We start from the raw sequence: 27,905 nt of genomic DNA on the forward strand, positions 1-27,905 counted from the left end.
GAAGACGTTGAGAAGGGAAGCTGCTCTCGGCCCCTGGCGGCTGGGAATCAAGGCTCCGGAAAGAGAAGCGCACCGTTTGCGCCGCGACGGAGCCAGCGGCTGCGGGTCTGCCCTCGAGCGGCCGCCCGGCTGCAAGGGCGGAGGTTCCGGCGCGGACGCCGGCGGGCGCCGAGGCACGGTCCCCGGGGCGGCGGGCGGAGCGCACTCGGGCGGCCCCGGGAGAGGCGGGGCGCGCGGATGGTGCAATCCGCGGCCCGAGGGCATCAGGCGAAGGCGGATTAGCTCAGGTTTACATCACCCGGGCCGGGGCCGCCAGACACTCGTGCGGAAAGCCGCGGCCGCTCCGAGCGCACGCGTCCTCTGGTGGAGGCCCGTGTCGGAGCGGGACCGGTATCCCTGTTCGCCGGCGGGAGCCAGGACCAGGGCGGGACGCCAGGGTAAGGTGGCGGGCGAGGGGGCCTGGCGGAGCCGGAGGCTGGAGGGCGTCCGCGTGTCTCACTCAACTTCCAACTCCGTCGTTCGGGGGTGCTGGGGGCCGAGGGATCCCGCGGGTCTGGGGCGACGTGGTCCCGTACGCTTGCTTGTATGTGTGTGCCTGTGCCCGGGTGGGGACTCTGTAGGGTCTGCGTGTGTGGCAGTGTGCGAGGCTCTGCGGGTCCCGCGTGAGCCCGTGGGAGGAGAGGCCTGGGTGGAGCGGTCTCCGGAGTTCGCGTCTCCGTGCACGCTAAGCGCACTCTTGAGCTGTGGGGAGAGCCGGGCACACACGATGGGGCCCCCGGCGCGAGGGACCCCGCCGGGACGGAACTGGGCGCCCTGGAGGGGGTGCGTGTGCAGGGCGAGTGGAGCGAGGACGCAGCGCCGCGTGCGGAGCCACTGCGCGCCGGGTCTGGTCGGCAGGTGCCCTGCTCCGCGCTTGCGGGTCCGGCGCGCGGGGTACTGGGTGTCCGCAGGCAAGGGGGGCGGTACGCGGGACGCCTCCCGGCCCTGGGTCCCGCCTCCTTCCCTCGGACTCACTCCGCCCAGTCCTGGGGCCGCCCCTCAGTTTCCGCGGCACCTTCCGGCCCGGCACACCCGCAGCCACCCCTTCCGCTCCCACGCGAGGAGCCTGCTCCGGAAGGCGGGGCGAGGTCGCTGACCAGCCTCGGGCACCCGGGCGTGCGTGTGGCCTCGGGGTCTGCCGTGGGAGGGGGAGCTGGCTGGGCCCGCGTGTGTCCGCGCTTGCCCGTAAGGGGCCAGGTGTATGCACTTGGTGGTGTGCCTGGCCCCGCCTGCCGGTTGAGACAAAGTGAGAGTGAGAGAGAGCGCGCGCTTTAAAGATATTATTTATTTATTTACAGGTGGAGTTACAGAGAGAGGGAGAGCCGGAAAAGTCTTCCATCCGCTGGTTCCCTCCCCGGCGCTGGGCTGATCCAAAGTCAGGATCCAGAAGCTTCCTCCCGGCCTCCCGCGGGGCTGCAGGGACCCAGGCACTTCGTCCGTCTTCCACTGCTTTCCCAGGCCACAGCAGAGAGCTGGACAGGAAGTGGAGCAGCTGGAGCCCGTGTGGGATGTCAAACGGGAGGCAGAGGCGTAGCCCACTGTGTCACAGCCCCGCCCCACGTGTGTTTTTGAGGGCGGGGAGGGGGTGTTTGGTGTAAGCTGCCAGAATCCTCCCTCACCCCTACCGTTGGGGTCGGAGTCTTGGGGCCTCTGAGAGACCCACCCAGCGCACCCAGGGCTCTTGAGGCTTTGGAGAAAAGAAATAGCCTGCTTTGGAATGCAGTCACTGAGGGCAGAACTTTGAAGGCACTGACGTAGAAAATTGCCTTGCCTGTCTACCACAGCGCTTCCTCCTCCCACCGGGGCCGGTTTAGTCTGGGTCCTTCCAGACCTGTCCCTGTGTACAGACACACACGAGGTACACGCGCTGTGTGTAGGGGGATTGTTCAGCACTTGCACTGCCCCAGGACAACCGGCCTCTTGTTGGTCCTGCATTCAGCCCATACCTACCCACCCACCTACCTGCTGCCTTCCCTCCCTCCTTGCTTGCTCCCTCTCTTTCCTTCCCTCCCCTCCCCTCTCTCTCTTTGCCTCTCCTCCCCCCTGGCTCCCCCCTCCCCTCCCTCTCCTCCCCTCCCCCTCCTGTATAGTAGTATTCCACTGCCCAGGCTGTTTTAGCCTTCTGTTTTAGCGGCCAGACATTTGAGTAGGTCCTGCCTTTTGTCTTTGGGCGCAAGCCTCTGCTATTTTATTTTCCTGTGAGCAGTTTAACTGGAGGATAAAGTGGGACACTTTTTCACACACACAAGGGAGTGTACTTTGTCATTTTAAAACAAGCTGCCAGGGGCCAGTGCTGAGGCACAGAAGGTTAAACTGCTGCCCTGCAGCGCCGGCATCCCATGTGGTGGGCACCGGTTCATGCTCCAGCTGCTCCTCTTCAGTCCAGCTCCCTGCGAATGGGAAAGCAGCAGAAGATGGCGCAAGCGCTTGGGCCCCTGCACTCGCGTGGGAGACCCGGATGAAGCTCCTGGCTCCTGGCTGCCGCCTGGCTCAGCCCCAGCTGATGTAGCCATTTGGGGAGTGAACCAGTGGTTGGAAGACCTCACTCTGTGTCTCTCACTCTAACTCTGCCTTTTAAATAATAAATAAACCTTAAACAAACAAAAACATGCTGCCAGTGGCTCCCTCTGTGTGAGGACACCCCCCCCTGCCCCGGCAGGGATGGGGACCACCACAGCCTCACCTTAGAGCCTCTCTCCCTCTTTCCCTAGATGCCAGCCTCCCCAGCGGCAGCCTCCGGGGGTCCCCCCTCCCAGAAGAAGCAGAAGCGTTTGGAGCTGGACGATGACTTAGACACCAGGTGTCCCATCCGAAAACGAGCTCGAAGTGGACCCCCGTCTGGGCCATCCCTGTGCCTGCTGCCCCTGAGCCCTGACCCTGCACCTGCTGTGGCCCCTGCCTCCCGGATTGGGCCCTATGTCCTCCTGGAGCCCAAGGAGGGTGGGCGGGCCTACCGGGCCCTGCACCGGCCCACAGGCGTGGAGTACACCTGCAAGGTGCGTGCCCGGGCCACCCTCTTCCATAGCTGCAGGCGCTGCCGCAGTGCTCGGAGGCCCCTGCCTTCAGTTAGTCCTGTGTTTATTCTGAGAGCGGGGAGGGAAGCCAGGCGTGGTCCCAGCCCTGTGGGAATTCACAGCTTAGACCTGCCGGGTGGGCGCTGGGGGGACAGAGGAGACGCTTGGCAAAGGGGGGTGTCAGCAACAGCTGAATAGGAGCTGGGTGAGTAGGAGTTAACTGGGTGGAGGTGGGAGAAGAGAGTTCCAGAGAGGGGTGAGCTTCCGCTGGGCTGCAGGCAGCCTCTGGAGGAGTTTGCGCAGGAGAAGGGTGAGATGTGGTGAGACGGCAAAACTCCCGGCACCCTGGAGGTGATCGGGGACTCAACCTATGGCCATTTTACAGATGGGAAGACTGAGGACAAGATGGGGGAAGGGCCATACATGAAGTCATCGAGCACTGGGCCTGGCTCCTGGGGCAAAGTACCGGGTAGAGAAGTTGGAGGGTTCGTGGCAAAAATCAGGAAACTGGCAGGCCTGGGGCTCCCTGAGGTTCAGCCTGTGTGTGACAGCCCAGAGCTGACACTAAAAAGTGGAACAGTGGGTATGTACTGTGCACTCAGGGCTGTGCTGACTGCTCAGGGCCCATCATGTCTGAATTCCACACAACCTGCAAGCTAATTACTATTCTCGAGCCCACTTTGCAGACAGGGAACATTGAGGCTGAGACAGGTGTGATTACTTGTCTTAGCACAGATCCTGGAAGTGTCAGAGCTGGAAGTGGGCCTGGCAGGCTGAGCTCTGAGCTCTGTGCCCTGTGCTGGGACAAGTATTTCAGACACGGGCAGGGCAGGCAGGCAGGCCAAAGGAAGAAAGGGGACACCCAGATCCCCAGGGAGAGGCAGAGGGCGACCCGGGTCTCCCTGGGGATGTATAGAGGGAGGGGGACTGAGGTCCCTCCCCCAGAAGATGCTGCACCCGCCTCTCGCTGTGACTGCCAGCTCTGCCTCGGCTCTGGGCTGTCTCATGCAGCCCCAGACTCTTCCCCCAGGTGTTTAAGGGAGCCTGCACTCTGCCTCCCAGGTTCCTGTTCATTCCCACAGGGGAGAGGCGGCCGTGCCTGGAGCAGTGACCGAGGCAGGCTCCAGGAAGAAGTCCCTGGCCTTTACCTGGCTCCCGTGCTCGTCCCCAGGTTCCTTTGAGCTGCGGGGCCTGAGCTGTCCCCTCCAGACGCCACCAGCTCTCTGGCTGGTGTGCAGGGAGACCCATGGCCGGTCTCTGCTGATTACCGCCTCACCCCCTGAGCGCCCCCTACCTGCCTGGCACCACACTGCACTCAGATAGCAGACCTGCTCTGTTCTCGGCACACTGGCATTCCAGCGGGGATTCAGACAACAGGGATCCCAAGTGAGGTGGGGCAAACAGCTGGGAATGGAGAGAAGGGGGTGGGAGTGGGGCCAGCGCTGTGGCGTAGTGGGTAAACCTCTACCTGTGGTGTCAGCATCATATAGGGGCGCCAGGTTCAAGTTCTGGCTGCTCCACTTCCTGTGCAGCTCCTGGCTAATGCACCTGGGAAATGTGCCTCTGCCTCTCTGTATCTCTGCCTTTTAAATAAATAAATTTTTAAAAGATTATTTATTTGAAAGGCAGAAATAGAGAGAGAGAGAGAGAAAGAGAGAGAAGCTGGGCCAGTCTGAAGCCAGAAGCTTCTTCTGGGTCTCCCACATGGGTGCAGGGGCCCAAGGACCTGAGCCATCCTCCATTGTTTTCCCAGGCGCATTGGCAGGGAGCCGGATGGGAAGTAGAGCGGTCAGGATTCAAACCAGCGCCGTATGGGAGGCTGGCACCACAGGCAGAGGCTTAACCTCCTATGTTACAATGCTGGCCCCATAAACAAATCCTTTTTTAAAAAGAGTGAGGGGAGTGGGAGAGCGGGGGTGCAGCTGGCTTAGCTGGGGTGGGGCAGAGGGTCGTGTGAGCGGTGACTTGCATAGTGGAAGGAGGCAGCTCCGGCACTGTCCAGGGGAAGGCCTCCGGGCAGCAGGTGCGGCAAGTGGGAGGGCATGGAGGTAGGCCCGGCTTGTCATACAGAAAAAAGGGACTCTCTGTGTCGAGATTCTTTCCTCTGTGCCGTCCCAACTGTAATTTCTTCCTTCTACTTCGTGAGAAAACAGCTGTGTCCTTTTTTCCAGTTTTTGAAAAGATTTATTGGGGCTGGCGCTGTGGCTCACTTGGTTAATCCTCCGCCTGCGGCACCGGCATCCCATATGGGCACCGGGTTCTAGTCCCAGATGCTCCTCTTCCAGTCCAGCTCTCTGCTATGGCCCGGGAGGGCAGTGGAGGATGGCCCAAGTGCTCGGGCCCTGCACCCGCATGGGAGACCAGGAGGAAGCACCTGGCTCCTGGCTTTGGATCAGCGAAGCTCCAGCCATTGCAGCCATTTGGGGGGGTGAACCAACAAAAGGAAGACCTTTCTCTCTGTCTCTCTCTCTCACTGCCTATAACTCTACCTGTCAAATAAATTTAAAAAAGAAAAGATTTATTTATTCACTTGAAAGGCAGAGAGAGAAAGAGAGATTGATCTTCTATCTGCCGGTTCACTTCCCAAATGCTCACAAAGGCTAGGGCTAGGCCAAGTGGAAGCCAGGATCCTGGAATTCCATCTGGGTCTCCCACGTGGCTGCAGGGGCCCGAGGATTCCGGCCATCTTCTGCTGCCTTCTCTGGTGCATTAGTAGGGAGCTGGGTCGGAAGCACAGGAATAGATGGGGACCAGAGGAGCTGGGACTTGAACCGGCGCTCATACGAGATTCTGGCTTCACAGGTAGTGGCTTAACCTGCTGTGCCGCAACGCTGGCCCAGGTTTTGTGCTTTCGTGGGTTTGTTTTGTTTTGTTTGCTCTAGAGTTTTTGTTCATGGATTAAAATGTGTATATGCTCTTCTATTTTTTTTTTTAAAGATTTTTTTATTTGAAAAGCAGAGTGACAGGGAAAGATAGAAAGTCCTCCAGCCGTTCGTTCACTCCCCAGATGGCTGTCGTGGCTGGGCCAGGCTGAAGCCAGGAACCCCTTCCAGGAGTCCCACACAGGTGGCAGGGACCCAAGCCCTTGGGTCATCTTCCACGGCTTCCCAGGTGCATTAGCAGGGAGCAGAACAGAGAGCGAGGACCCGGGACTCCAGCTGGCACTCGGCACGGCGTGTGGGGGTCCCAAGCAGCAGGGTCGCGCGCCGTGCCACACGCCAGCCCAGTGCTCCTGTTTTTCCTTTGTGGCACCGTCAAGATCACGTGCAGAGAGCTCCAAGTCACACAAGCCACAGTGTGCGCACCAGCTCTGCTGCTGATGAGCTGGCTGACGGCTAACAAGTCACTTCCCTGTTGGGACCCTCGGTTTTGCCATCAGTAAAATAGGACGCATCTTTCAGGGTGCAGGCGAGGTTTCTCTGTAAAGTCCACAAACCCCGAGCAGATTTCCCAACAAGCCGGGCACCGTTCCCTGGTGTCCCTGTTCCACTGCCCATCCATGCTTGCTGCCGTAATCTCTGGCTGGGTTTCTACAGTGGGTCAGGCCTGTTCTCTCCTCAGGGCCCTCGCACTGCCCCCACCTGAAAAACTTAGCCCACAGGGGGCTCTGGATTACCGAGTGCACTCCCAGAATTGTCCGGTCTCCGCTTCCTAAGATCGGTGTCCTCTTTCAAAACACCTCTATCCTCACACCTTCCATCACAGCATTTTTCAGAATTTGTAAATATCTAGTTTGTTGGCTTGTTTCCAGCGTCTCATGTTGAAACACAGGCACCAGGAAGGCAGGGGCCATGGCTGTCGGTCCAGGGAGTGGCCAGGCGGGCTCCGTGCTGGCGACCGAGTGACTGAAAGAGGGAGGCATGGTCCCAGAAGAAGTAGCTTTGGTGATGAGCGTCTGGGACCCCGCTCCTCTGGATTTACCCTGCGTTGAGGGTTCCCTTCCTGTTTGGGTTACCTGCCGTTTCCCAATTGTCTGAAGTTTTAGGTCATGCAAGGTAGCAGGTGCACAGGTTCCAGTCCCAGGTGCTGTGGCCCCCAAGCTTCCTTACTTGTGAAATGGAGCCTGTCTTGTCCTTAAACAGTCGGTGTGTGGGTTGAGCCACTTAGCAAGGGCCGGGCTTGGCGCAGCACCTGCCTGTCCTGCCTGTCCCTGGGCATGTCTGCAGGGTTGGTGGTTGCCTGCGCACGAGTCCCCCCGCTGTGCTCACGCTATACTTGGTCCGCAGGTGTACCCGGCTTCCCAGGCTCAGAACGTGCTGGAGCCCTACACACGGCTGCCCCACCACCAGCACGTGGCCTGGCCCGCTGAGGTCCTGGCGGGCACCCAGCACCTCTACGCCTTTTTCACTCGGACCCACGGGGACATGCACAGCCTGGTGCGCAGCCGCCGCCGCGTCCCCGAGCCGGAGGCCGCAGCGCTCTTCCGCCAGATGGCCGCGGCCCTGGCGCACTGCCACCAGCATGGTCTGGTCCTGCGTGACCTCAAGCTGCGGCGCTTCGTCTTCACCGATGCCCAGAGGTGAGTACGGCTGTGGAGCCCCAGATGCCCACCCCCCCAGCTGGGCTGTGACGGGACACGGAGGCCTGGGAGGGAAAGGTACCCGAGGCGAGAAGCGGGGAAGCACAGACTAGCCTCGCTGCGACTCCCCGGGAGCAGCTGGCTCGGTACCTGCTGCTGCTGGTGCCCGGAGGGTGAGAGCCGGCGTGCCCAGAGCTCAGTAGGGGCACCTTCCTGCCTTCCCGGCAGGCTGCAGCCAACTAAAGGAGTGGAGCCAGGGGAGCAGAGCCAGGAACAGCTACACAGCCGAAGCGGGAATGCGCCCGCACTCTTGCCTCCCACACTTCCTGTTTCTCCCCCTTTATACTCCGCGGACTTTAGCTTTGCCCTTGGTTTAAGAGCTTTAGCCCCACTCAGCCACCTCCCTGAGACATCACTGGGCAATGTGATCTCAGAAGTCTTGGTTTATATTTTATTTTTGGCTGGCATCGCCGCTCACTAGGCTAATCCTCCACCTGTGGCGCCAGCACCCCGGGTTCTAGTCCCAGTTGGGGCGCCGGATTCTGTCCCGGTTGCCCCTCTTCCAGACCAGCTCTCTGCTGTGGCCCGGGAGTGCAGTGGAGGATGGCCCAAGTGCTTGGGCCCTGCACCTGCATGGGAGACCAGGAGGAAGCACCTGGCTCCTGGATTCTGATTGGCGCAGCACCAGCCGCAGCGGCCATTGGAGGGTGAACCAACGGAAGGAAGACCTTTCTCTCTCTCTCTCTAACTCTGCCTGTCAAAAATATATATATTTTTTTATTTTTAAGATTTATTTATTTGAAAGTCAGAGTTACACAGAGAGAGGAGAGGTAGAGGTAGAGAGAGAGAGAGAGAGAGAGAGAGAGAGAGAGAGAGAGAGGGAGGGAGGGGGAGGGAGAGAGAGAGAGGTGTCTTTATTTGCTAGTTCACTCTACAGTTGGCCGGAACGGCTGGAGCCGCGCTGATCCAAAGCCAGGAGCCATGCAGTTCCTCCAGGTCTCCCATATGGGTGCAGGGGCCCAAGGACCTGAGCCATCTTCTACTGCTTTCCCAGGCCATGGCAGAGAGCTAGATTGGAAGTGGAGCAGCTGGGACTTGAACTGGCACCCCTATGGGATGCCAGCACTGCAGGTGGCAGCTTTACCTGCTATGCCACAGTGCCGGCCCCTATTTTTTATTTTTATAAATTTTACTTATTTCACACACACACACACACACACACACACACACACACACACAGAGGCCCCCATCCACTGGCTCACTCCCCCAGTGCCTCTGAGAGCCAGAATGCAGTCAGGTCTCCCACGCGGGTGGCAGGAACCCGATTCCCTGAGCCCCCACTGCCGCCTCCCAGGGTGTGCACTAGCAGGAAGCTGGCGTGGGAGCTGCAGCCAGACCTGAAACCCAGCCGCTGGGCATCTTCACCACCAGGCTGAACACCTGGCTTCTTGGAATCTCTAATTTGTAAGATTGATTTTATTTATTTGAAAGAGTACCAGAGAGGGAGAGAGGGAGAGACAAAGAAAGAGACAGACCTTCCATCCGCTGGTTCACTCCCCAAAAGGCTGCAATGGTCTTGGTTGGGCCAGGCTGAAGCCAGCAGCCTGGAGCTTCATCCGGGTCTCCCACGTGGGTGGCAGAGACCCAAGCACTCGGGCCATCTTCTGCTGCCTTCCCAGGTGCATTAGCAGGGAGCTGGATGGGAAAGGAAGCAGCCGGGACTTAAACTTATATGGTGCTCATATGGGATGCCAGGGTCGCAGGTGACCGCTTAATCTGCTCCGCCACAGCGCTGGCTCTCCGGGGTCTTAAACATAATTGCTCTGCAATTTCAAGAAAAGCTTTAACCTCTCTGAGCCTGGGCTTCCTCACCAGCGAAGGATGAGGACTGGCTCTTGCCCAAAGCCAGCGGGCACTCGGGCATGGGTGCTCTTGAGGGGTGACGGTGTGGGGTGGTGGCATGGCGCTTCCAGACAGGGCCTGAGCCCTCTGTGTCTGCCCTGGCCCAGGACGAAGCTGGTGCTGGAGGACCTGGAGGACGCGCACGTGCTGACCGGGCCCGACGACTTGCTGTGGGACAAGCACGCGTGCCCAGCCTACGTGGGCCCCGAGATCCTCAGCTCACAGGCGTCCTACTCGGGCAAGGCGGCCGATGTGTGGAGCCTGGGCGTGGCACTCTTCACCATGCTGGCTGGCCACTACCCCTTCCAGGACTCGGCCCCTGCCCTGCTCTTCGGCAAGATCCGCCGGGGGGCCTTCGCCCTGCCCGAGGGCCTCTCGGCCCCCGCCCGCTGCCTGCTCCGCTGCCTCCTTCGCCGGGAGCCGGTTGAGCGGCTCACCGCCACCGGCATCCTGCTGCACCCCTGGCTGAGGGGGGACCCGGTCCCCTCTGCCCCGGCCCGACCCCACCTCTGGGAGGCTGACCAGGTGGTCCCCGATGGGCCAGGTCTGGAGGAGGCCGAGGAGGAGGAGGGGGAAGGGGGGGCGGGTCTATACGGCTAGGGCCGCCTTCCTGGACCCTTAGCTGCAAACCGTGGATTGAGTTTGGGGGGGTCTCCCAGCTTTTCCCTGTCTCTTTGGACTGAGGCAAACCTTAAGTGCCTTTTAGGTGGGGGGAAGTGTGCTGTGTGCACATCCGTGTGGCCTGGCTGCTCAGGGAGCTGGCCCTGTCCCAGGGGCTGGGGACAGAGCCATGAGCGAGGGACACCGAACTCCCCACTCACAGCTCCTGAGCTGACAACAGGTCCTGTTGCCTTTGGAACCGTCCCCTTTACAACCACCCTGCTGCCTTTGAACTTGCACCTTTCAGAAAAGGGAAGCTTCTCTGTGCCAAAGGCTCCAGGCCTCTCGCCTGCAACTCAGGGAGATGCGCTCCCAGCCGCTGCAGCCTCTCGATGAGGGGCTGCTCCTTCTGCGCCTGAGCCCAGCCCTCGTGAGGCCGGTTCTCATCTAACTCAAGCTGTGGTTGGAGGTGAGGGCTCAGGCCTGTCTGCCCTGGTCGCCCCTGACCTGAGCACCAAGGCGGGGGGGGACAGGATTCGGTGGGGCCTGTCCCACAGTCACCTGCAATGTCCCAGGCCCTGTGCTGGGGACGCGTGGGGTCCAGGACCCAGCCAGTGCTCTGGGTTTGGACACCATGAGTGTGTAATTTTACTCTGTGCCTGGTAAAGGAGACTGTGCAATACTTCTGTGTCTGTGAGACTTCTCTATCTTCCTCCCACCTCTTACTGGTTTTCCCTGCCTTCAAAACTGGCCCCCAGGGCTGGTATTGGGATACAGTGGGTTAAGCCACAGCCTGCGACGCCAGCATCCCATATGGGCACTGGTTCAAGTCCTGGCTGTTCCACTTGTGATCCAGCTCACCGAGAAAGCAGTAGAAGATGGCCCAAGTGCTTGGGTCCCTGCCACCCACGTGGGAGACCCAGAGGCAGTTCTGGGCTCTGGGCTTCACCCTGGACCAATCCTGGCTGTTGCAGTCATCTGGGAATGGAAGATCCCTTGTCACTCTGCCTGTTGAATAAAATAAATCTGAAACAAAAGCGGCCCCAGTGAAGGGCCAGCGTCCTGGGTCATGTCTACACCGCAGCTGAGGGGTTTGGAGAATGGATTCCTGCAGCCCAGTCTTCTTCCAGCACTCTCTCCCCTCCTTCCCAAGGCAGTGATGGCTCAGTGGCCGTGTTGTTTCTGAGTCAGAGAGGCTTAACCAGGAAAGCAAGCTGTTTCACGGAGCAGAAGTCAGCAGACGGTGTGGACTTCAGTGCTGGTCTGTTCGGCTCTCAGAACTGCTGAGCCCAGGCTCCTCCTCTGTCTGCTCTGTCGTCTCTGGCGACGGCTGGTGCAGTGGCTGCTGCGGTTGCCAGGGTCACGATAGAGAGCCTCCTGCCCAGGGGAAGAGGGGGGCGACTTTGCATCGCTTGAGAACTTGTGCCCTGGTGTCAGGCTGCCCGATTCAAGTCCTGGCTCCAGCACTCACCAGCTGTCTGACCCTTGGCAAGCTTCTTTTTAAAATAATTTGAAATTTGTTTTATTCGAAAGGCAGAGGGACAGAAATCTTCCATCTGCTGATTCACTCTCCAAATGTCTGCAACAGCCAGGAGCCCAGAACTCAATCCAGTTCTCCCACATGGGTGGCCAGATCCCAACCACTTAAGCCACCTGCTGCCTCCCAGGAAGGAAGCCAGGGACTCAGGGGCTCCAACCAGTGGCTTAGCTGCTGCACCGCCGCCTGCCCTGAGGAGGGAGCCTCTGACAGGGCAGCTCAGATGCCCTGTGAACACTGCCCGCCTAGAAACGTAAAATCCACTTTCCCCTTAGCCAGGGCTGGGTGGAGCCACACCCCTGCCCCAGGTAGTAAGGGCTTTCCGCTTCCATTGGTGTTCTCTGAGTCAGCCTGATCTAAGAGTTTTACAACCTCTCACTGGGAGGGAGGGAAATTCAACTGAGGATTCCCTCTGCTACTGGGAGGTAAACAGGATCCACATGGCCTGTCCCGCCCCTCATCACTTAGCAATCCAGCAACCATCACTGAATGCCTGCCGGGGGGGGGGGGCACCAGCAAGGCACCCACGCAGAGCCTCCCACGGGCGCTATCACACCTGCTGTTAGTTCCTTGCAGCAGTGACAGGATCACATCTCCTAGCCATCCCCCCCATCACATGACAAGTTCTGACCAATGGTGTGCAGGCTGAAGTGTCGGGGAGGTGGGGCTCACTTCCCTGCCCACCTGCTCCCTACTGCAGCCGTCTGGAGGCTCCAGTTCCCGGCGAAAAGTAGATGTGGACCACCAGATCCGCGTGGAGCAGGGGCGAGCTTCCCATGCTAAGTTTCTGAGATGTGGAGTTTGTCGGTGTTCATTACAGGACCAAGGAAAATCTGCCCCTGGTGGAAAAGCTGTGTCAGGGTGTGGCAAAACCAACGCCTGAACTTGCTAGTTTCTAGGGGGGCAGCAGATGGGTGGGCTCATCAGGGTTCCGGGGCGGTGGGTGGGCGGGCTCGGCCGGGTCCCGCACACCTGCAGGCAACCTGGCCACCAGCGTGACCCCCCCCTTGCTGCACGTGCTCTTGTCCTCCAATAGGCTTAGCCTCAGCCCTTCACGTGGTGGTCTCGGGGATTCAAAAGGCAAAGGAGTGGGAGGCGCTTAGCCTGGAGGCCTGCGTTCCGTTACCAGCTCTTGCTTCTGTCTCCAGCTTCGCACTAATGACTCAAATAACTGGGTCCCTGCCACCCATGTGAGAGATTTGGGCTGAGTTTCTGGCTCCTGGCTCTGGCCCAGCCCCACCTGATAGACATTTTAGATAGTGAACCAGCAGCTAGGAGCTTGCTCGCTCTTTTTTATTTTAAAGATTGATTTATTTGAAAGTCAGAGGTAGAAAGAGAGGTCTTCCATCCACTCACACCCCAGAGGGCTGCAATGGCCAGTGTGGGCCAGACCAAAGCCAGGAGCTTCATCTGGGTCTCCTATGTGGGTGGTAGGGGACTGAAAACTTGGGGCATTTTCCGCTTTTTCCAGGCCATTAGCAGGGAGCTGGATTGGAAGTAGAGCAGCCAGCACACAAACCCGCGGGCCTCTATGGGATGCTGGCGTTACAGGCGGCAGCTTTACCCCCACACCACAACGCCGGCCCCAGGAGCCCTCTCGGTCTCTCTCTCTCAGTCTGCCTGCCTCTGAAATGGAGAGAGAAACTTCAGGGGCAGGAATTTGGTGCAGGAGTTAAGGCGCCGCTTGGGACACCTGCACCCCCATCAGAGTGGCCGGGTTCAGTCCTGGTTCTACTCCCGATCCCAGCTTCCTGCTGATGGGCACCATGGGGGGCTCGAATTCTGGGGGCCCCCTGGTCCCCATGGGAAACACGGCTTGAGTTCTGGACTCCTGGTTACTTGGGAGGAATGTTGAGGTTATCTGGGGGAATAAACCAGTGGATGGAAGATCTGTGTCTTCCAAATACAACTGAAAATAATTACAATTTAAAGAATGAGGTCTAAACAAAAATGAACAACATCTGTCTGCAGGCCACTGAAAAGCAGCAGCTGTCAAACTTGGCTTCTCAGACACCCCAGAACTTCACCATGCCTGATGCCCACCCAGCCCCAGGCATTGCCCGTTAGCTCCCCTGCCATGTGGCCTGGGCATCAGAGGTGTCCAGATGGTCCAGGTGAGGACCATTGTCTTAAGGGCTCTTTCAGGCCAGATGAAAGCTGGCGCTCCGTTAGCTCATTTAACCTACAGCTCACGCACCTGTCGCACATCAGGAACTGCCCTAGACAAAAAACAGCAGTGAGCAACACGGAAGTCTGCCCTCTGGAAGCAGAAAACAGACCAAGAGGCAAGATACATATTCGCAGTAACACATGCTGAGAGCGGCAACTGAAGCCAGCGTGCGGGTGTCAGGTTCAGGTGGGGCGGCCAGGGGAGATTGAGGAGAGACCAAGATCAACGAGGAGCAAGCATACAGACTCGCATCTGGGCTATGCGAGGGGGTTCCTGTTCCGGGACCCAGGGGGCCAGTGGCGCTTGAGTGGGGGGGGAGGGGGCAGTAGTCAGAGGCGTAGTAGGGGGCGAGGCAGGCCTCAAAGACACTTCGCTTTTCCTGTAGTCGCACCGAAGTATTTGAGTGTGGGGCGTGACATGGCTTGATTGACATTTCAACAGGCCTGTCGGGTAGCAGTGGGCGGGAACGGGCTGGGCAGTGGAGAAGCAAGGCGCCCAGTGATGCCGGTCCCCGGACCCCGAAATAGCAGAGAACTGAGCACAGGTGCAGCGAGAGGAGGCGACGGCTCCTGGATCCACTCTGCAGGTGCAGCCCGCGGGATCTGCGGAGCCACGGGATGAGCAAAACTAAAAGGGGCGGGATGCTGGGGGCACGCAAAGGGTTGCCAGCCTTTGCTGAGAATGCAAACCTCACCCATGGCCCCGTGGAGAGGTGAGGGTCGCCGCTAGAGGCAGCGTCCGTCCCGGTGTGCCGGCCGCCCGAGGGGACAGGTGCGAGCCAGGGCTCACAGAGCGCCCGCCCCGCCCCCGCCGGCCAGCCCCGGCCCCGCCCCCCGCGAGGCCCAGGAGTCGGCGCTCAGCCCCGGGGTACGGGACGGGGTCGCCTGGGGCCGGGGTCCTGAGCCCCCGGGACCGCTCGGTGGGGTCGGGGACGCCAGGGACGGACAGCCCGGGTGTCTGCGGCCGCTGACCGGGGATCCAGCTGAGCTGACAGCTTTCCGGGCCTGAGCCGGCCCACTTCCGGGGCCGCCGCTTTCACTTTCTCTTCCGCCCAGGCGGCGCCCCTCCCCCTCCTGGTTCTGTCAGCGGCGCCTCCGGGAGGGGCCGGGGTCGGGCTGCGGGGAGTAGTGGGGTCCCCGCCGCCCGCACCCCTCTCGCCCGTCGCTGGCTCGCCGCCGCCGCCGCGCTTGCACCGCCCCGGGCGGGGTGCGGCCCTCGACCCCGACTCCCGCCCGGGCCGCCGAGGCTCCCGCAGAGTGTAGGCCGCCCGCCGGGCCCTGAGCCGCTCCTGGTCCCCTGCGCTCCCCCAGGTGACCGAAGGCAGCGATTCCCCGGAGCCACGGCCCCCTAGGGGGGATGGGTGCAGCCGCCCCCGATGGACGAGAAGACCAAGAAAGGTGGGCGCGGCGTGGGGCCTCGGGCGGGACCCTGCCTTGCCTACGCAGAAGGGCCTGGAGACGGGGCTCCCGCCCGCCCTCGGCCCACCTGCCCCTGCAGTTCCGCCCTTCGGGCCTCGAGGCCCTGAGCCGGCTCTGCTCCGGGAGCGGGGTGGGGGTTTCCCGAGGACGCAGAGCCCTGAAGGGGACGACCTCGCCGACCGGGGCCCCGGCGTGCTGCCGCTCCTGCCCTCACCCCCTCGCTCCGCCTCCCTTACTGCTGTGCCGTTAAAGCCCCCGGCCCGGCCTGCGGGCCTCGGGGACCCCCCAGCCTGCCGGGCTCAGCCCCGGGCTCCCTCTGCCGGCATTTCTGTTTACGTCCGGCATTTCTCGCCCGAGGCCTTTCCCCCCCTCCCCCACCGGGCGCCCTTTCCACCTGCTCCTCCCCCAGCGTTACTCTCCCGAGCCCCTGGAGAGCGGGGGTGGGGGGGAATGGGTCCCAGTAGCCTGGGGGAGGGAGAGTCCCAGCAGGCCCCGAAAGAGATGGACCTGGAAGCCGGCTGTCGAGGGATGTGTGGGGGTTCGCCAGGAAGCGGCAGGGACTCCTGCCCCCCTCCCCCACCCCGCTCCGGAGAGGATCCCGTGCTAACCTGTGCCTGCTGTGCTGGCCCTCAGCCGAGGAGATGGCGCTGAGCCTGGCCAGGGCAGTGGCGGGCGGCGATGAGCAGGCGGCTGTGAAGTGTGCCACCTGGCTGGCGGAGCAGCGGGTGCCCCTGCGCATGCAGCTGAAGCCTGAGGCCTCCCCCACAAAGGACATCAGGTGAGCCGCGCGGCCCGCGGGGCCCAGGCCTCGGCTTTCTGAGCCGCTGTTGGCACCCGCACATGCTGGCCTGTAGAAAAGTTACTCCTGGTGGCAGGCGCTGAGGCCGGGAAACCTGGTTTCATTTAATTTCTTTTCTTGTTCTTCCTTTTTTTGTTTCCTCTCCTTTTCTTTCTCTTAAAAAAAAATACTTGAAGGGGAGAGTGAGAGGTGGATGGGGAGAGACAGATCTTCCATCCGCGGGTTCTCTCCTCAGGTGATGGCAGTGGCCGGGGCTGGACCAGGCCAAAACCAGGAGCCTGAAGCCCCGTCTGCCTCTCCCATGTGGGTGCAGAGGCCTAAGTGCTTTCGCAGCACGTTAGCAGGGAGTGGGATGGGAGTGGAACAGCCAAGACTCGAACCACTGCCCTGATACAGGGCCGCCGCTTAGCCGTGTACCACAGGGCTGGCCTGAGACTTGTTTTTTTTTTTTAAAGATTTATTTGAGAGGGAGGAGTTAACAGAGAGGTCTTCTATCTGCTGGTTTACTCCCCAGACAGCCACAATGATCAGAGCTGGGTCAAGCCTAAGCCAGGAGCTTCCTCTGGATCTCCCACGTGGGTGCAGGGGCCCAAGCACTTGGGCCATCTGCTGCTTTCCCAGGTGCGTTAGCAGGGATGCTGGCTTGGAAGTAGAACAGCTGGGACTTGAACTGGCGCCTCTATGGGAGGCTGGTGCACAGGCAGAGGCTTAACCTACTCTGCCACAGTGACCGCCCCCATCCCCACCCCCACCCCCACCCCCACCCCCTGGTTTCAAACCCCAGGTGTGTTGCACATCAACTGAGACACAGGGCAGGGCACCTGCCCTCTGAGCACTTAGATTGTCTGGTAAATTGGGATGATAATGAACTGTCTTGAGGCTGTGAGGACACGCACTGGCATGGCTGGCCTGTGACAGAACAACACCGTGGTGGCATAAACAAGTCTGGTGGCCTGGGGCCGGCACTGTTTTGTAGTAAGTTAAGCCTCTGCCTGCAGCACTGGCCTCCCACATGGTGTCAGTTCACATCCCGCACGCTCCAATTCTGATCCAGCTTTCTGCTATGGCCTGGGAAAGCGGTAGAAGATGGCCCAAGTGCTTGGGCCCCTGCACCCACGTGGGAGACCCAGAGAAAGCTCCTGGCTTCGATTTGCCCAGCTCTAGCTGTTGTGGGCATTTGGGAGGTGGACCAGCAGACGGAAGACCTCTGTCTCTCTCTCTCTCAAATCTTCAAAAAAACAAACAAACCTGTAGGCAGGCGGTCCGGGTGGAGGCTGTGTTCCTCTTTGTCCTCGGAGGCTCAGGCTGCTGCTGCCTTCTGCCATTCATGGTCTTCATTCTGAGATTCACCTCATGGTCCAAAGTGGCTGTCCCAACCCCAGCCATCACACAGAAGGGAAGACTCCCCTGAAGAGCATAACTCAGAAGTCGTACCTGCTTTTCCCTCTCACTTCCTGTGGCTGTGGAGCAGGACTTACTCTCACACTTCCTTGGCTGGATGCGGGGCTGTGCGGTGCAGTGGTGCATCCCACAGGAATTCAGAACAGCTTCTGCCAGGGGAGGCAAAGGCGAACACGTTCTGCCGTCTGCACCCTGGGAGACCTGAACCTGATGCTGAAATGCTTAGCACAGTCCTGGCAGAGTCACCCGTTGGTGTTGCCGCCTGGGGTTTTTGTCCCCTCTCCCCCCTCCTTTTTTTTTTTTTTTTTTTTTTTTAATATTTATTTGAAAGTCAGAATTACCCAGAGAAAGAGAGGCAGAGAGGTCTTCCATCTGCTGGTTCACTCCCCAATTGGCTGCAACGGGCAGAGCTGCGCCGATCTGAAGCCAGGAGCTTTTTCTGGGTCTCCCATGCAGGTACAGGGGCTTAAGGACTTGGGTCATCATCTTCTACTTTCCCAGGCCACAGCAGAGAGCCGGACTGGAAGTGGAGCTGCCAGGACTCGAACCGGTGCCCGGTGCCCATATGGGATGCCGGCACTGCAGACAGTGGCTTTCCCTGTTATACCACAGTGCTGGCCCCTTCCCTGCCTTTTTTTATAAGCTATGTAATAGCAGTAGTTTTAGTTTCTGATTCTCAGTTCTCCACATGGAGAATTTGATTTTTTTCCCACATTCTGTGGAGGTCAGACTCGCATCCTACAGCTCGGCCATTTCGGGCAAATTGTTCAGTGACCTCCTTCAGTTTACTGAAAGCTGTGCACCGGGTACCACGATCCCTTTTGGAGCCTTTTCGTCCTCTCAGAAGGAAACGGTGCACCCGGTTACTCCGGTCCCCTCCTCAGCCTCCAGCCCCAGGAAACCACGCACCTGCTTCATAGCTAGGGCTTTGCCAGCTCTGGAGATTTCACACAAGAGGAACTGGGACATGTGGCCCTTTGGGGTCTGGCTTCTTTTTACTGTGCATCAAGTTTTCTAGATTCATATGTTGCATACATCATCTTAAAAAGTAAATAGATTTTAAAATCTACGTATTTTCCTGTTATTTGAAAAATCTTCCATCCCTAATTCATTCCCCTAACGCCCACAACAGCCAGGGCTGGACCCGGCTGAAGTCAGGAGCCAGGAACTCCATCTGGTCTCCCAGACGGGTATCAGGGGCCCACATTCTCGAACCATCACTGCTGCCTCCCAGGGTGCTCATTAGCAGGAAGCTGGCATCCAAAGCAGAGCCGGGACTTGAACCCACGCTCTCCCGCATAGGCTGCCTGTGTCCCGAGCTCGGCCTGCCCATAGAGCGTCATTCTGAATAATCGTCCAGGGGCCTGTGCTGTGTTAAGCTGCTGCCTGCAGTGCTGGCTCCTCCACTTCCAATCCAGCTCCCTGCTAATATGCTTGGGAGGGCAGTGGAAGATGGCCCAAGTGCTTGGGCCCCTGCACCTGTATGGGAGACGGGGAAGAAGCCCCTGGCTTCCGTCTGGCCCAGCCCAGGCAGTTGTGGTCATCTGGGGAGTAAACCAGCAGGTGGAAGATCTCTCTCTCTCTTCCTGTCTCTGTAACTCTTTCAAATAATTAAATTAAATCTTTAACAAATTGCCTATTGGCAACTTTTGAAAAAAATCATCCGTTGTGTGGACACTGCATTTCATTCTCCATTCATCGGTTGATGGACATGTGGGTTGTTTCTGTTCTGTTATGAATGATGTTGCCATGAACATTTGTGTCCACGTTTTAACATGGACATGTTTTTATCTCAAGTGGAATTCCTGGACCATATGGTGACTGTTTAACCATTTGAAGAGCTGTCAGATTGTTTTTCAAAGTGGTTGCACTGGGGCTGGAGTTGTGACATGGCGGGTAAAGCCACTGCCTACAGTGCCAGCATCCCATATGGGCACTGGTTCAAGACCCGGCTGCTACAATTCCAATCCAGCTCCCTGCTAATGACCTGGGAGAGCAGCAGCAGGTAGTCCAAGTGTTTGGACCCCTGCACCCACGTGGGAGACCCAGATGAAGCTCCGGGCCGTTGTAGCCATCTGGCGAGTGGTCCAGGGGATGGAAGATCTCTCTGTCTCCCCCTCTCTGTAACTCTCACTTTCAAGTAAATTTTAAAGACAACAAAGTGGCTGCACCATTTTACATTCCCACTGGGAGAGTGTTCAGGGCGCCAGCTTCTCCAGACCCTCTCCAGCACTACTTGTCTTTGATTATAGTCCTCTGAGTCTGGAGGGGTAGCTTAGTGTGTGTGTGTGCATGTGTGTGTTTAAGATTCATTTATTTGAAAGGCAGAGCAACATATTTTCCATGCGCTGCTTTGCTCCCCAAATGCCAGTAACAGCCAAGGCTGGGTCAGACCAAAGGCAGGAGCCAGAAACCCCGTCTGGGTTGCCCACATGGGTGGCAGGGGCCCCAGTACTTGGGCCATTACCTGCTACCTCCCAGGGAGTAGATTAGCAGGAAGCCGGATCGGAGGTGGAGTAGCCAGGGCTCAAACCAGGTGCTCCGAGAGAGCTGTGGCGGGATGCCGATGTATCCAGCAGGGATTTAACTGCCGTGTCCCCGGCCTGGGCCAGCAGTCACTTTTTAATGTCGAAAACCTCCGCCTCATTCCCCAGTTGCTTCCGGTCTCTTCCTTATTGGAAGCGGTGATTTCCCAGCCTCGCTGAAGGACCCAGCTAGGCTTTGCTGCCCTGCCCCCTAAATCATCTTTACCTTAGCTCTTCCTCTCCTGCTCTTCACCTGCCTGAAGTGTTGGCGGGTCTTTGAGGAAGTCGGTGTTAGACCACTTCCCCTGTCTCGGTGGAGTCCGCCCTCCAGCCGTCATCGCCTGCTTTCTTGGGTGGAGACCCCAGCACCTATCTGCACCCCATGGTCTTAGCTGTAGAAAGGGGGGTGCGCAGCAGTGCCACCTGCCTCGGGGGTTCGTTGCAAGGACTGAGTTAATGTTAAGTGTGAGGAAGATTCCTGGCTGTAGACAGCTGGGCCTGGGAGTGTGGCTGCAGTGTGGGGGAGGAGGTAGTGCGGGGTGCCGAGCCGCAGGGTTTGGCTTGTCCCAACAGCAGTGGGGAGCCAGTGAGGGGGGTAAGCTGTAGATTCTAGCACAGGAGGGGTTCAGGGGCGTGGGAATCCAGGGCAGCCCCTCCCCAGACTGAAGCCCACGTGCAAGCAAGGACCCCTGTGCAGCCTTGCCCTTCCTTCCCCCAGGCTGTGGGTGAGCGTGGAGGATGCGCAGATGCACACGGTCACCATCTGGCTCACGGTGCGCCCCGACATGACGGTGGCTTCCCTCAAGGACATGGTGAGAGCGGTGCCTTCGGCCTGTCCTCCGCCCCCGGCCCCGCCTCCCGCGCCTCCGCCCTCCCCGCCACTGCCCTCTGTCGGTGCCCCGCCAGGTGTTCCTGGACTACGGCTTCCCACCCATCCTGCAGCAGTGGGTGATTGGGCAGCGGCTGGCACGAGACCAGGAGACCCTGCACTCGCATGGGGTGCGGCGGAACGGGGACAGCGCCTACCTGTACCTGCTGTCGGCCCGCAACACCTCGCTCAACCCTCAGGAGCTGCACCGCCAGCGGCAGCTGCGGATGCTGGAAGGTGAGCCCCGTCCTCAGCAGGAGACGCCCACCGGGAGCACCGAGGGCCGCTGGCGTGGGAGGGGCCAAAAAACCTGGACTACAAACCCCGTGACGCTTTGCCATGGAAACCCCCGGTGTGAGCGTTTCCTTCACGAGAAACGTGGTCCACTCCCGTTGCCGCGGCCACGCCCCCGTCCCGCAGGTCGGCTGGGATGTGGTTACCCCGCCTGTAGAGTTCGCTGGGCTCTGCCAGCCGGCCTGCCGCTGTCCTTCAGACGTAGAATTCGGCTATGGGGCGCGGCTCCATCCCCGTCATCCCTGCTGGCCACGGGCCTCCCGGCTCTGCCCTGACGCAGGGCGTCGGTGTCCCACGCTTCCTCTTCTACGGTTCCGAGTCAGGACCGCCCCCTACCCCCAGGCTCACCGGAGGTGCAGGATGGTGTGACACGGGGTCTTATGGGAGCAGCAGGGCCCTGACCCCGGCAGGCTGGGCCTGGGGACCTAGGGAGGAGGGAGGCCTGTGGGCTGGCTGGGGAGTGGGCCGCACGGATCTGCCAACCTTCACCTTGTCTGCAGATCTGGGCTTCAAGGACCTCACGCTGCAGCCAAGGGGCCCCCTGGAGCCGGCCACCCCGAAGCCAGCAGCCCCCCAGGAGCCAGATGCAGTCCCTGAGCCCCCGCCGGTAAGCAGCCTCCGTGGCCCTCCTCCCTGGCCCGTGCCCCGCCCTGTCTGGCTCACGTTCCCTGTGCCCCCAGGTGGGCTGGCAGTGCCCGGGGTGCACCTTCATCAACAAGCCCACGCGGCCTGGCTGTGAGATGTGCTGCCGCGCGCGGCCTGAGGCCTACCAGGTCCCTGCCTCGTACCAGCCGGATGAGGAAGAGCGAGCGCGCCTGGCGGGCGAGGAGGAGGGGCTGCGCCAGTACCAGCAGGTGGGCACGGGAGGCCCGGGACGGGCACCTGCACCCCGGGCTGGGGAGGGAGGCGCCTGTGCACTGCCGCTGTCCCGTTCCGCCTTGCCTGCTCATGCTGCCGCTGTGACCCTGCACTGGACTGTGGCCATGTTCTCGGTCACCTCTGGCTGAGGCCCACTCCCTGGCTGTGACACAGCCCCACCTTTGTGTGGCTGCAGCTCCCCTCGTTTTGATACACACTCCCCCATGTACATAGATGCATCCCTGGCCATGACCCTGGCATGCCTCAGCCTAGACCTCATCCCCATCTACCTGTGACCTGGCTCCCACTGTACCCGCACGACCTCACCCTGGACCTCCTCCTCCTGACCCCGCCCTCCCTCATCCCTTCCCCCTCCCCTCCAGCATGACCCACTCCTGCCTTCCTGGGACCTGCCCTGTGGTGGCACTGGCAGACTGCATCGGGCCAGCTCTCGTGCCTGCCCTTCCTGTGGACACGGGCTCTGCCCGCTGTACCCACCGTGACCACTCCGCGGCGCACCCGCAGCCTCGCTCTGCTCTGGCTTCGCCACCTCACCGTTCCCCCGCTCTCCCCTGGGCGCAGCCCCGCCCCACCCCTTCCTGACCCCGTCTGGCCCTCTGCCGTCTCTCGTCTCCACCTCCTTCCCGGCCCTGCTCCCAGCCCCACTCCCACCTCCTGGCCAGTCCCAGCCTGACCCCGGGCCTGGCCCCGCCCCTGTGCCCAGCGGAAGCAGCAGCAGCAGGAGGGGAACTACCTGCAGCACGTCCAGCTGGAGCAGAGGAGCCTGGTGCTGAGCGCCGAGCCCACCGAGTGCCCCGTGTGCTACTCGGCGCTGGGGCCCGGCGAGGCCGTGGTGCTGCGGGAGTGTCTGCACGCCTTCTGCAGGTGCGCCCGCCCCGGCACACAGGGCTGAGTGTGGGGGGGGCCCTGCGCTCTCACAGCTCCTTGGGCGCTCACAGAAACCTGGAGGAGGTACCCTCTGTCTCCCCATTTTACATATGAGATAGGTTCAGAGAAGCCAAGCAACTAACCCCAGGCTGCACAGCTCCTAGAGGAGCCCGGAGAGGATGCTGGGTACTCTGGCTCCCTTTCCCACTGAGCTTTGGGGGCAGGCAGGCCACCGCTCTGAGGCCACTGCCCTGGCCCCCCGCCCCACACGGAGGGAGTGTGTGTGTCCATCCGCCACAGCAGACTGGAGAGCCCTGGCTGCCGGGCTCGCCCAGCGCCTACCTGGGGATGACGTGGGTCGGCTGTCACCGATGTGCCAGCTGCTATAACAGGGATCCTAGCACAGGCCACAGCCCGCCTGGGAGGCAGCCCTGGAGCAGAGGGGTCCTCGTGGCCAGAGCGGGAGGACCTGGGGAGGGCGTGGCTGCCAGGCTGAGAGCCCCGCTTGGGGGCTGGCAAGGGGAGGTGGGGAGAGTTGAGGAGAAGCCCGCCAAGTCCAGGTCTCACGCCCCCCCTCCCTCTGCTCCGCAGGGAGTGCCTGCAGGGCACCATCCGCAACAGCCAGGAGGCCGAGGTCTCCTGCCCCTTCATTGACAACACCTACTCGTGCCCGGGCAAGCTGCTGGAGCGGGAGATCCGGGCGGTACGGCGGGCCCGGGCCCTAAGTCTCGCTCCGCTGGGGGGCCAGGGGCGGGTGGCTTCCTCCCTGGGGGAGCCGGGGCCCCAGGCAGGACCAGCCCAGAGAGAAGCCGTCCTTGTGGAGACCCGGGCCGGGCCAGGGGTGTGCTGCAGCCCGATGGCCTGGCCCCGTGACCGGGAGTCAGGCCCCTGCCCTCCGTGTGCGGTGTCTTACCGCCTGCCTTTCCGTTTCAAGAGTTGTGACGATGGCAGTGAGGGGCGTGCGGCAGGAACCCAGAGCGGAGTGACACGGAAGGCCCTTGCAGCAGCTGTTCCCGGGCAGCAGTGTCGCTCGCGGTGGCTTAGGACAGCAGCTGCCTGCTCGGCTCACGAAGCTGCAGGGCGGCCCTTTGGTTGGGCTTAGCTGGCAGCTTGCGTGGCGGCCTGGTTTAGGGTGGTCTCGGCTGCTGTGGCTGGGCGGTGGCCGGGCCCGTGCACCTGCTCCCATGCTGGTCGCAGGGGCCTCAGCTTGGCTGTAGGGGAGCCCCTGTGCTTCCCACCTGCTGCCCCCAGGTAGATGCGACCCTTCCTCTTGGCTACAGCAAGTCACACCTCGAGGCCAGCATCCGGGTGGGAGGGCCCTGCCCAGGGTGTGGACTCAGGGCCACAAGGACCAGAATCTGCTGAGGGGACACGCATCAGTGGCTGGAGCTCACACTCGGGGCTTCGAGTGTGGAGGGGCAGGGAGCAGCAGAGCGATGCAGGAGTGGATGCCTGTTTTAAGGTTTATTTATTTGAGAGGCAGAGCGACAGAGATCTTCCATCCACTGGTTCACTTTCCAGGTGCTCACAACAGGCAGGTGTGGGCCAGGGAAAAGCCAGGAGCTTCTTCTGGGTCTCCCACATGGGTGCAGGGGCCCAAGGACTTGGCCGTCCTCCACTGCCTCCCCAGGTGCATCAGCGGGGAGCTAGATTGGAAGTGGGGCGGCTAGGGTACACACTGGCGCCCCCTCTTAAGTGGAGTGTTTGACTAGAAGGGTTAGGTTAGTCAAGAGCAGAGCCTGGGACTTGGCTGGGGGTGTCCGGGGGGACGCTTGGTGCAGAGGACCATAGGTCAGGTGCTGGGAACCCCAAGTGACAAGGCTGCGATGTGTCCCAGCTCCTGTCCCCCGAGGACTACCAGCGCTTTCTGGACTTGAGCGTCTCCATCGCCGAGAACCGCAGTGCCTTCAGCTACCACTGCAAGACCCCGGACTGCAAGGGCTGGTGCTTCTTCGAGGATGACGTCAACGAGTTCACCTGCCCTGTGTGTTTCCATGTCAACTGCCTGCTCTGCAAGGTAGGGGCGAGACCCACTGCTCACTGCTCGGTGCCTGCTGTCCTGGGCGGAGCTGTGCCACTGGCTGGTCACAGCTAAGAGCTGCATGGCAGCCGGAGCCTGGCTTGGGCCTGAACCACGTCGCAGCCCTGGCCTCACACGCAGCCTCAACCCTGGGCCGAGCCCGGTTCTGGCCCCAGTCCTAGGCTGTGCCTCAATCCCAGGCTAGGTTCCGACCCACCCAAGTCCCAATCCTTGCCACGCGCCAGGCCTGACCCTGATGTGAACCAGGCTCTATAGCAAAATCCTCCTGTTCCCGTGCCAAGCCTGGTCCCTGGCTCTGACTGGACCTTAGTCTCAGTCCCAGCCCAGACCCCAAGGCTGGCTCCAGGCTGAGTCTCGACCCTTGTCCTGAAGTGAGCTGTGCCCCCCCGCCTCCCCCCACCCCAGCCAGACTGAGCCCCGCCGCATTCTTCTCCCAGGCAGCTCCCTGGCCCAGCCACCTCAAAAGCTGGCTGAGGTGAGGAGCAGGCCGGCAGTTTGGGTATCCGGGTAGTCTCAGCCGAGCAGGTGTAGTCCCTGAGCCCTGGGCAGAACCAGGGTGGGGGCCTAAGGCCTGGGGCTCAGGGGGAGCTGCCCAGGCGGGGCTTCAGAGGTACAGAGTCTCACCCTGGGTGACGACCTTGGCTCCACCTCCCCAGCCTTAGTGTCCTCTTCTGTAAAGTGGGTGTGTGGACAGGAGGCGAAGCCCTGTCACTGACGGTATCTAGAGGCCTGGAGTCCACGGGGCCGGTGTTGTGCAGTGGGTTAAGCCACCGCCTGCAGTGCCGGATGCCCCTATGGGTGCTGGTTCGCATCCCGGCTGCTCCACTTCCAGTCTAGCTCCCTGCTAATGTGCCATTTGCGGCCATTCGGGGAGTGAACCAGCGGGCTGAAGACTTCTCTTTCTGTCCCTCTGTAACTAACTTCCAGATAATAAGTCAGTCTTAAAAAAAGTGGGGGGAGGGGCAGAGAGATTTTTCCATTGCTGGTTCATTCTCCAGATGGCTGCAATGGCCAGGGCCGGGGCAGGCCCAAGCCAGGAGCCTGGAACTCCACGTAGGTCTCTCACATGAGTGGCAGGGGCCTAAGAACCTGGGCTGTCACTTGCTGCCTCCCAGGGAGTGAATTAGTCAACTAGCAGGGAGCTGGATTGGCAGTGGAGCAGCCAGGATGTGGACTGGCGCTCACAGGGGTGCTGGCATTGCAGGCTGTGGTTGGACCTAATGGGCCTGATGCCAGGCCCTCTGCTGCTGCTTCAGTCCCCTGGGGACCTTTCACCTCTGCCCTTTGCCCCCTGCAGGCCATCCACGAGCACATGAACTGCAGGGAGTATCAGGACGACCTGGCCCTGCGGGCGCAGAATGACGTGGCTGCCCGGCAGACGACAGAGATGCTGAGGGTGAGGCTGGGCAGGGCTGAGGGACGCGAGTCCTGGGGGCTTCTGGGGGCTGGGCTTGCTCCGTCTGCAGGCCCTGCCCTCTCTCTGGCTGTCACTCCCAGCCAGTGGAAGGCCTCGGGCCAAGTGGGCAGGTGGTGAGCAGCAGGAAGAGCCTCTGGCAGAGGCCGGGGCCCACGGGGACCTAGGAGCGGGCAGCCCGGGGGGGACTTCACGGCTCCGGGGCGGGGCAGGGGCAGGGTGAGGCGGGCGGTGGCTCCAGCTCAGCGCCTGCTCCGCTCCAGCTGATGCTGCAGCAGGGGGAGGCCATGCACTGCCCGCAGTGCCAGATCGTGGTGCAGAAGAAGGACGGCTGCGACTGGATCCGCTGCACCGTCTGCCACACCGAGATCTGCTGGGTCACCAAGGGCCCGCGCTGGGGCCCCGGGGTGAGTGCGGGGAGAGGGCTGCGGGCAGGGGAGGGCGCCATCCTGGAGGAGGACCTGAGAAACTGCGGCCCCAGGGCCCACTCCAGCACCCCCTCAAGGTCACAGTGTTCTTCATGTCTTTCTGTGGCTGAAAAACTGCCCGGAGGCGAGCAGGGCCGTGTGACAGTGAAACCTGTGCAGCGCCCACGGCTCGGCACCCGTCTGCCTGTCGGCGCTGGCGGCTTTTCCCCCGCAGATCTCAGGACCAGGTGGCCTCCCGGGCTAGGATGCTGGCCCCGTAGGAGGGCGCAGCAAGCAAGGGCTCCACGTGGAGCTGAGGGGTTGGCCCTGGCTCTGGCACATGCTGGCTGCCAGTCACCTCTTCTGGGAAATGGGGATGACAGAATCCAGAGTGTCTGCTGCGGGGCTGTCCGTGCCGGGGCTGTGGTTACCGCATGTGGGGCTGAGCCGCCCTCCCGCCTGCCAGGACAGCAGGGAACACAGGGCCTTTCCCTGCCTGGCTCCGGTGCAGCTAGACCGGGGCCGGGGTTCACGCCTGCTTCCTGGGGGCGGCTGAGGCTCGGAGCTGCTCTTGACAGATGACTGGCAGGGCCAAGGCCCCCACAGCGGGGACACAGCAGGGGGCTGTCCTCTTTGCCCTGACATTCTCTTCACTTCCTCTCACCCTCCAGGGCCCAGGGGACACCAGCGGGGGCTGCCGCTGCCGGATGAACGGAGTTCCTTGCCACCCAAGCTGTCAGAACTGCCACTGAGCCTCAGGGCGGAATCCCCTCGCCCGCCCGGCCCCAGCTTTCCAGGCTGGGGGGGGGAGGTGCCTGCAGAGGCCCAGGCTCGTGAGCTGTGTGGGCAGCCTTGTCTGGCGGCCATCCGTGGCCATGTGCCCTGTGCCTTTGCCCTCCCCTGGGACTTGCCAGTCTCAGCTCTCAGCTGTCTGCAGCTCCCTGGCCGGAAGCCTTGCTGGGGAGCCTCCTGTGACTCCATGCTGCTCCCTGAGCCCCGGACTGCTGAACACCGGCGCCTGCAGCCTCGTCCCTCCGCCGGCTCTCTGGGGATGGCTTTGCCCTGACTACGCCGTGGGAGGCCGAGGGCCTCTGAGAACTGCTGCTAACCTGTGTCGGGCCAGGAGGGCGGCTGGGTGGGGCCTGAAGCTCAGCCTGGGTCTCCCTCCTGCCCCCACAAGCTGATTAAAGTGGTTTTCCAGGAACGGGTGA

General features: G+C 61.2%; 2 protein-coding genes and 1 long non-coding RNA gene across 9 annotated transcripts; 2 read left to right on the forward strand and 1 right to left on the reverse strand.

Annotated features, from left to right (window-relative positions):
* Positions 1-37: 37 nt before the first annotated feature.
* TRIB3 (tribbles pseudokinase 3) lies at positions 38-10,756 on the forward strand. 2 transcript variants are annotated; one of them, XM_008256174.5, is made up of 4 exons: positions 38-437; positions 2,751-3,035; positions 7,280-7,572; positions 9,582-10,756. In XM_008256174.5, exons 2-4 carry the CDS (start codon positions 2,751-2,753, stop codon positions 10,072-10,074), a joined length of 1,071 nt encoding a protein of 356 aa, XP_008254396.3. In that variant the 5' UTR covers positions 38-437; the 3' UTR covers positions 10,075-10,756. The 2 variants fall into 2 exon arrangements, with proteins under 2 accessions (XP_008254396.3, XP_089164262.1); XM_089308136.1 differs by lacking the exon at positions 38-437 and adding an exon at positions 1,052-1,285.
* LOC149123388 (uncharacterized) lies at positions 9,034-15,918 on the reverse strand. Its single transcript, XR_016216632.1, has 2 exons — positions 15,808-15,918; positions 9,034-9,267 (listed from the first exon to the last, which is right to left on the reverse strand). It is a non-coding gene; the product is annotated as an uncharacterized LOC149123388 (long non-coding RNA).
* On the forward strand, positions 13,800-27,898 carry RBCK1 (RANBP2-type and C3HC4-type zinc finger containing 1). Of its 6 annotated transcripts, none has more exons than XM_089308132.1 (13): positions 13,800-13,896; positions 15,092-15,178; positions 15,833-15,977; positions 20,643-20,736; positions 20,831-21,029; positions 21,587-21,693; positions 21,767-21,940; positions 22,669-22,829; positions 23,424-23,535; positions 24,670-24,849; positions 26,171-26,269; positions 26,551-26,694; positions 27,366-27,898. In XM_089308132.1, the coding sequence occupies exons 2-13, from the start codon at positions 15,157-15,159 to the stop codon at positions 27,444-27,446; spliced, it is 1,518 nt and encodes a 505-aa protein (XP_089164258.1). In that variant the 5' UTR covers positions 13,800-13,896; positions 15,092-15,156; the 3' UTR covers positions 27,447-27,898. The 6 variants fall into 6 exon arrangements, with proteins under 6 accessions (XP_089164258.1, XP_051701113.3, XP_089164259.1 ...); XM_051845153.3 differs by lacking the exon at positions 13,800-13,896 and adding an exon at positions 14,230-14,367; XM_089308133.1 differs by lacking the exon at positions 13,800-13,896 and adding an exon at positions 14,475-14,493.
* Positions 27,899-27,905: the final 7 nt, after the last annotated feature.

Source organism: Oryctolagus cuniculus, chromosome 11 (genome assembly GCF_051225735.1).
Source record: "Oryctolagus cuniculus isolate XC-2025 breed Fujian yellow rabbit chromosome 11, ASM5122573v1, whole genome shotgun sequence".
NCBI lineage: Eukaryota > Metazoa > Chordata > Mammalia > Lagomorpha > Leporidae > Oryctolagus > Oryctolagus cuniculus.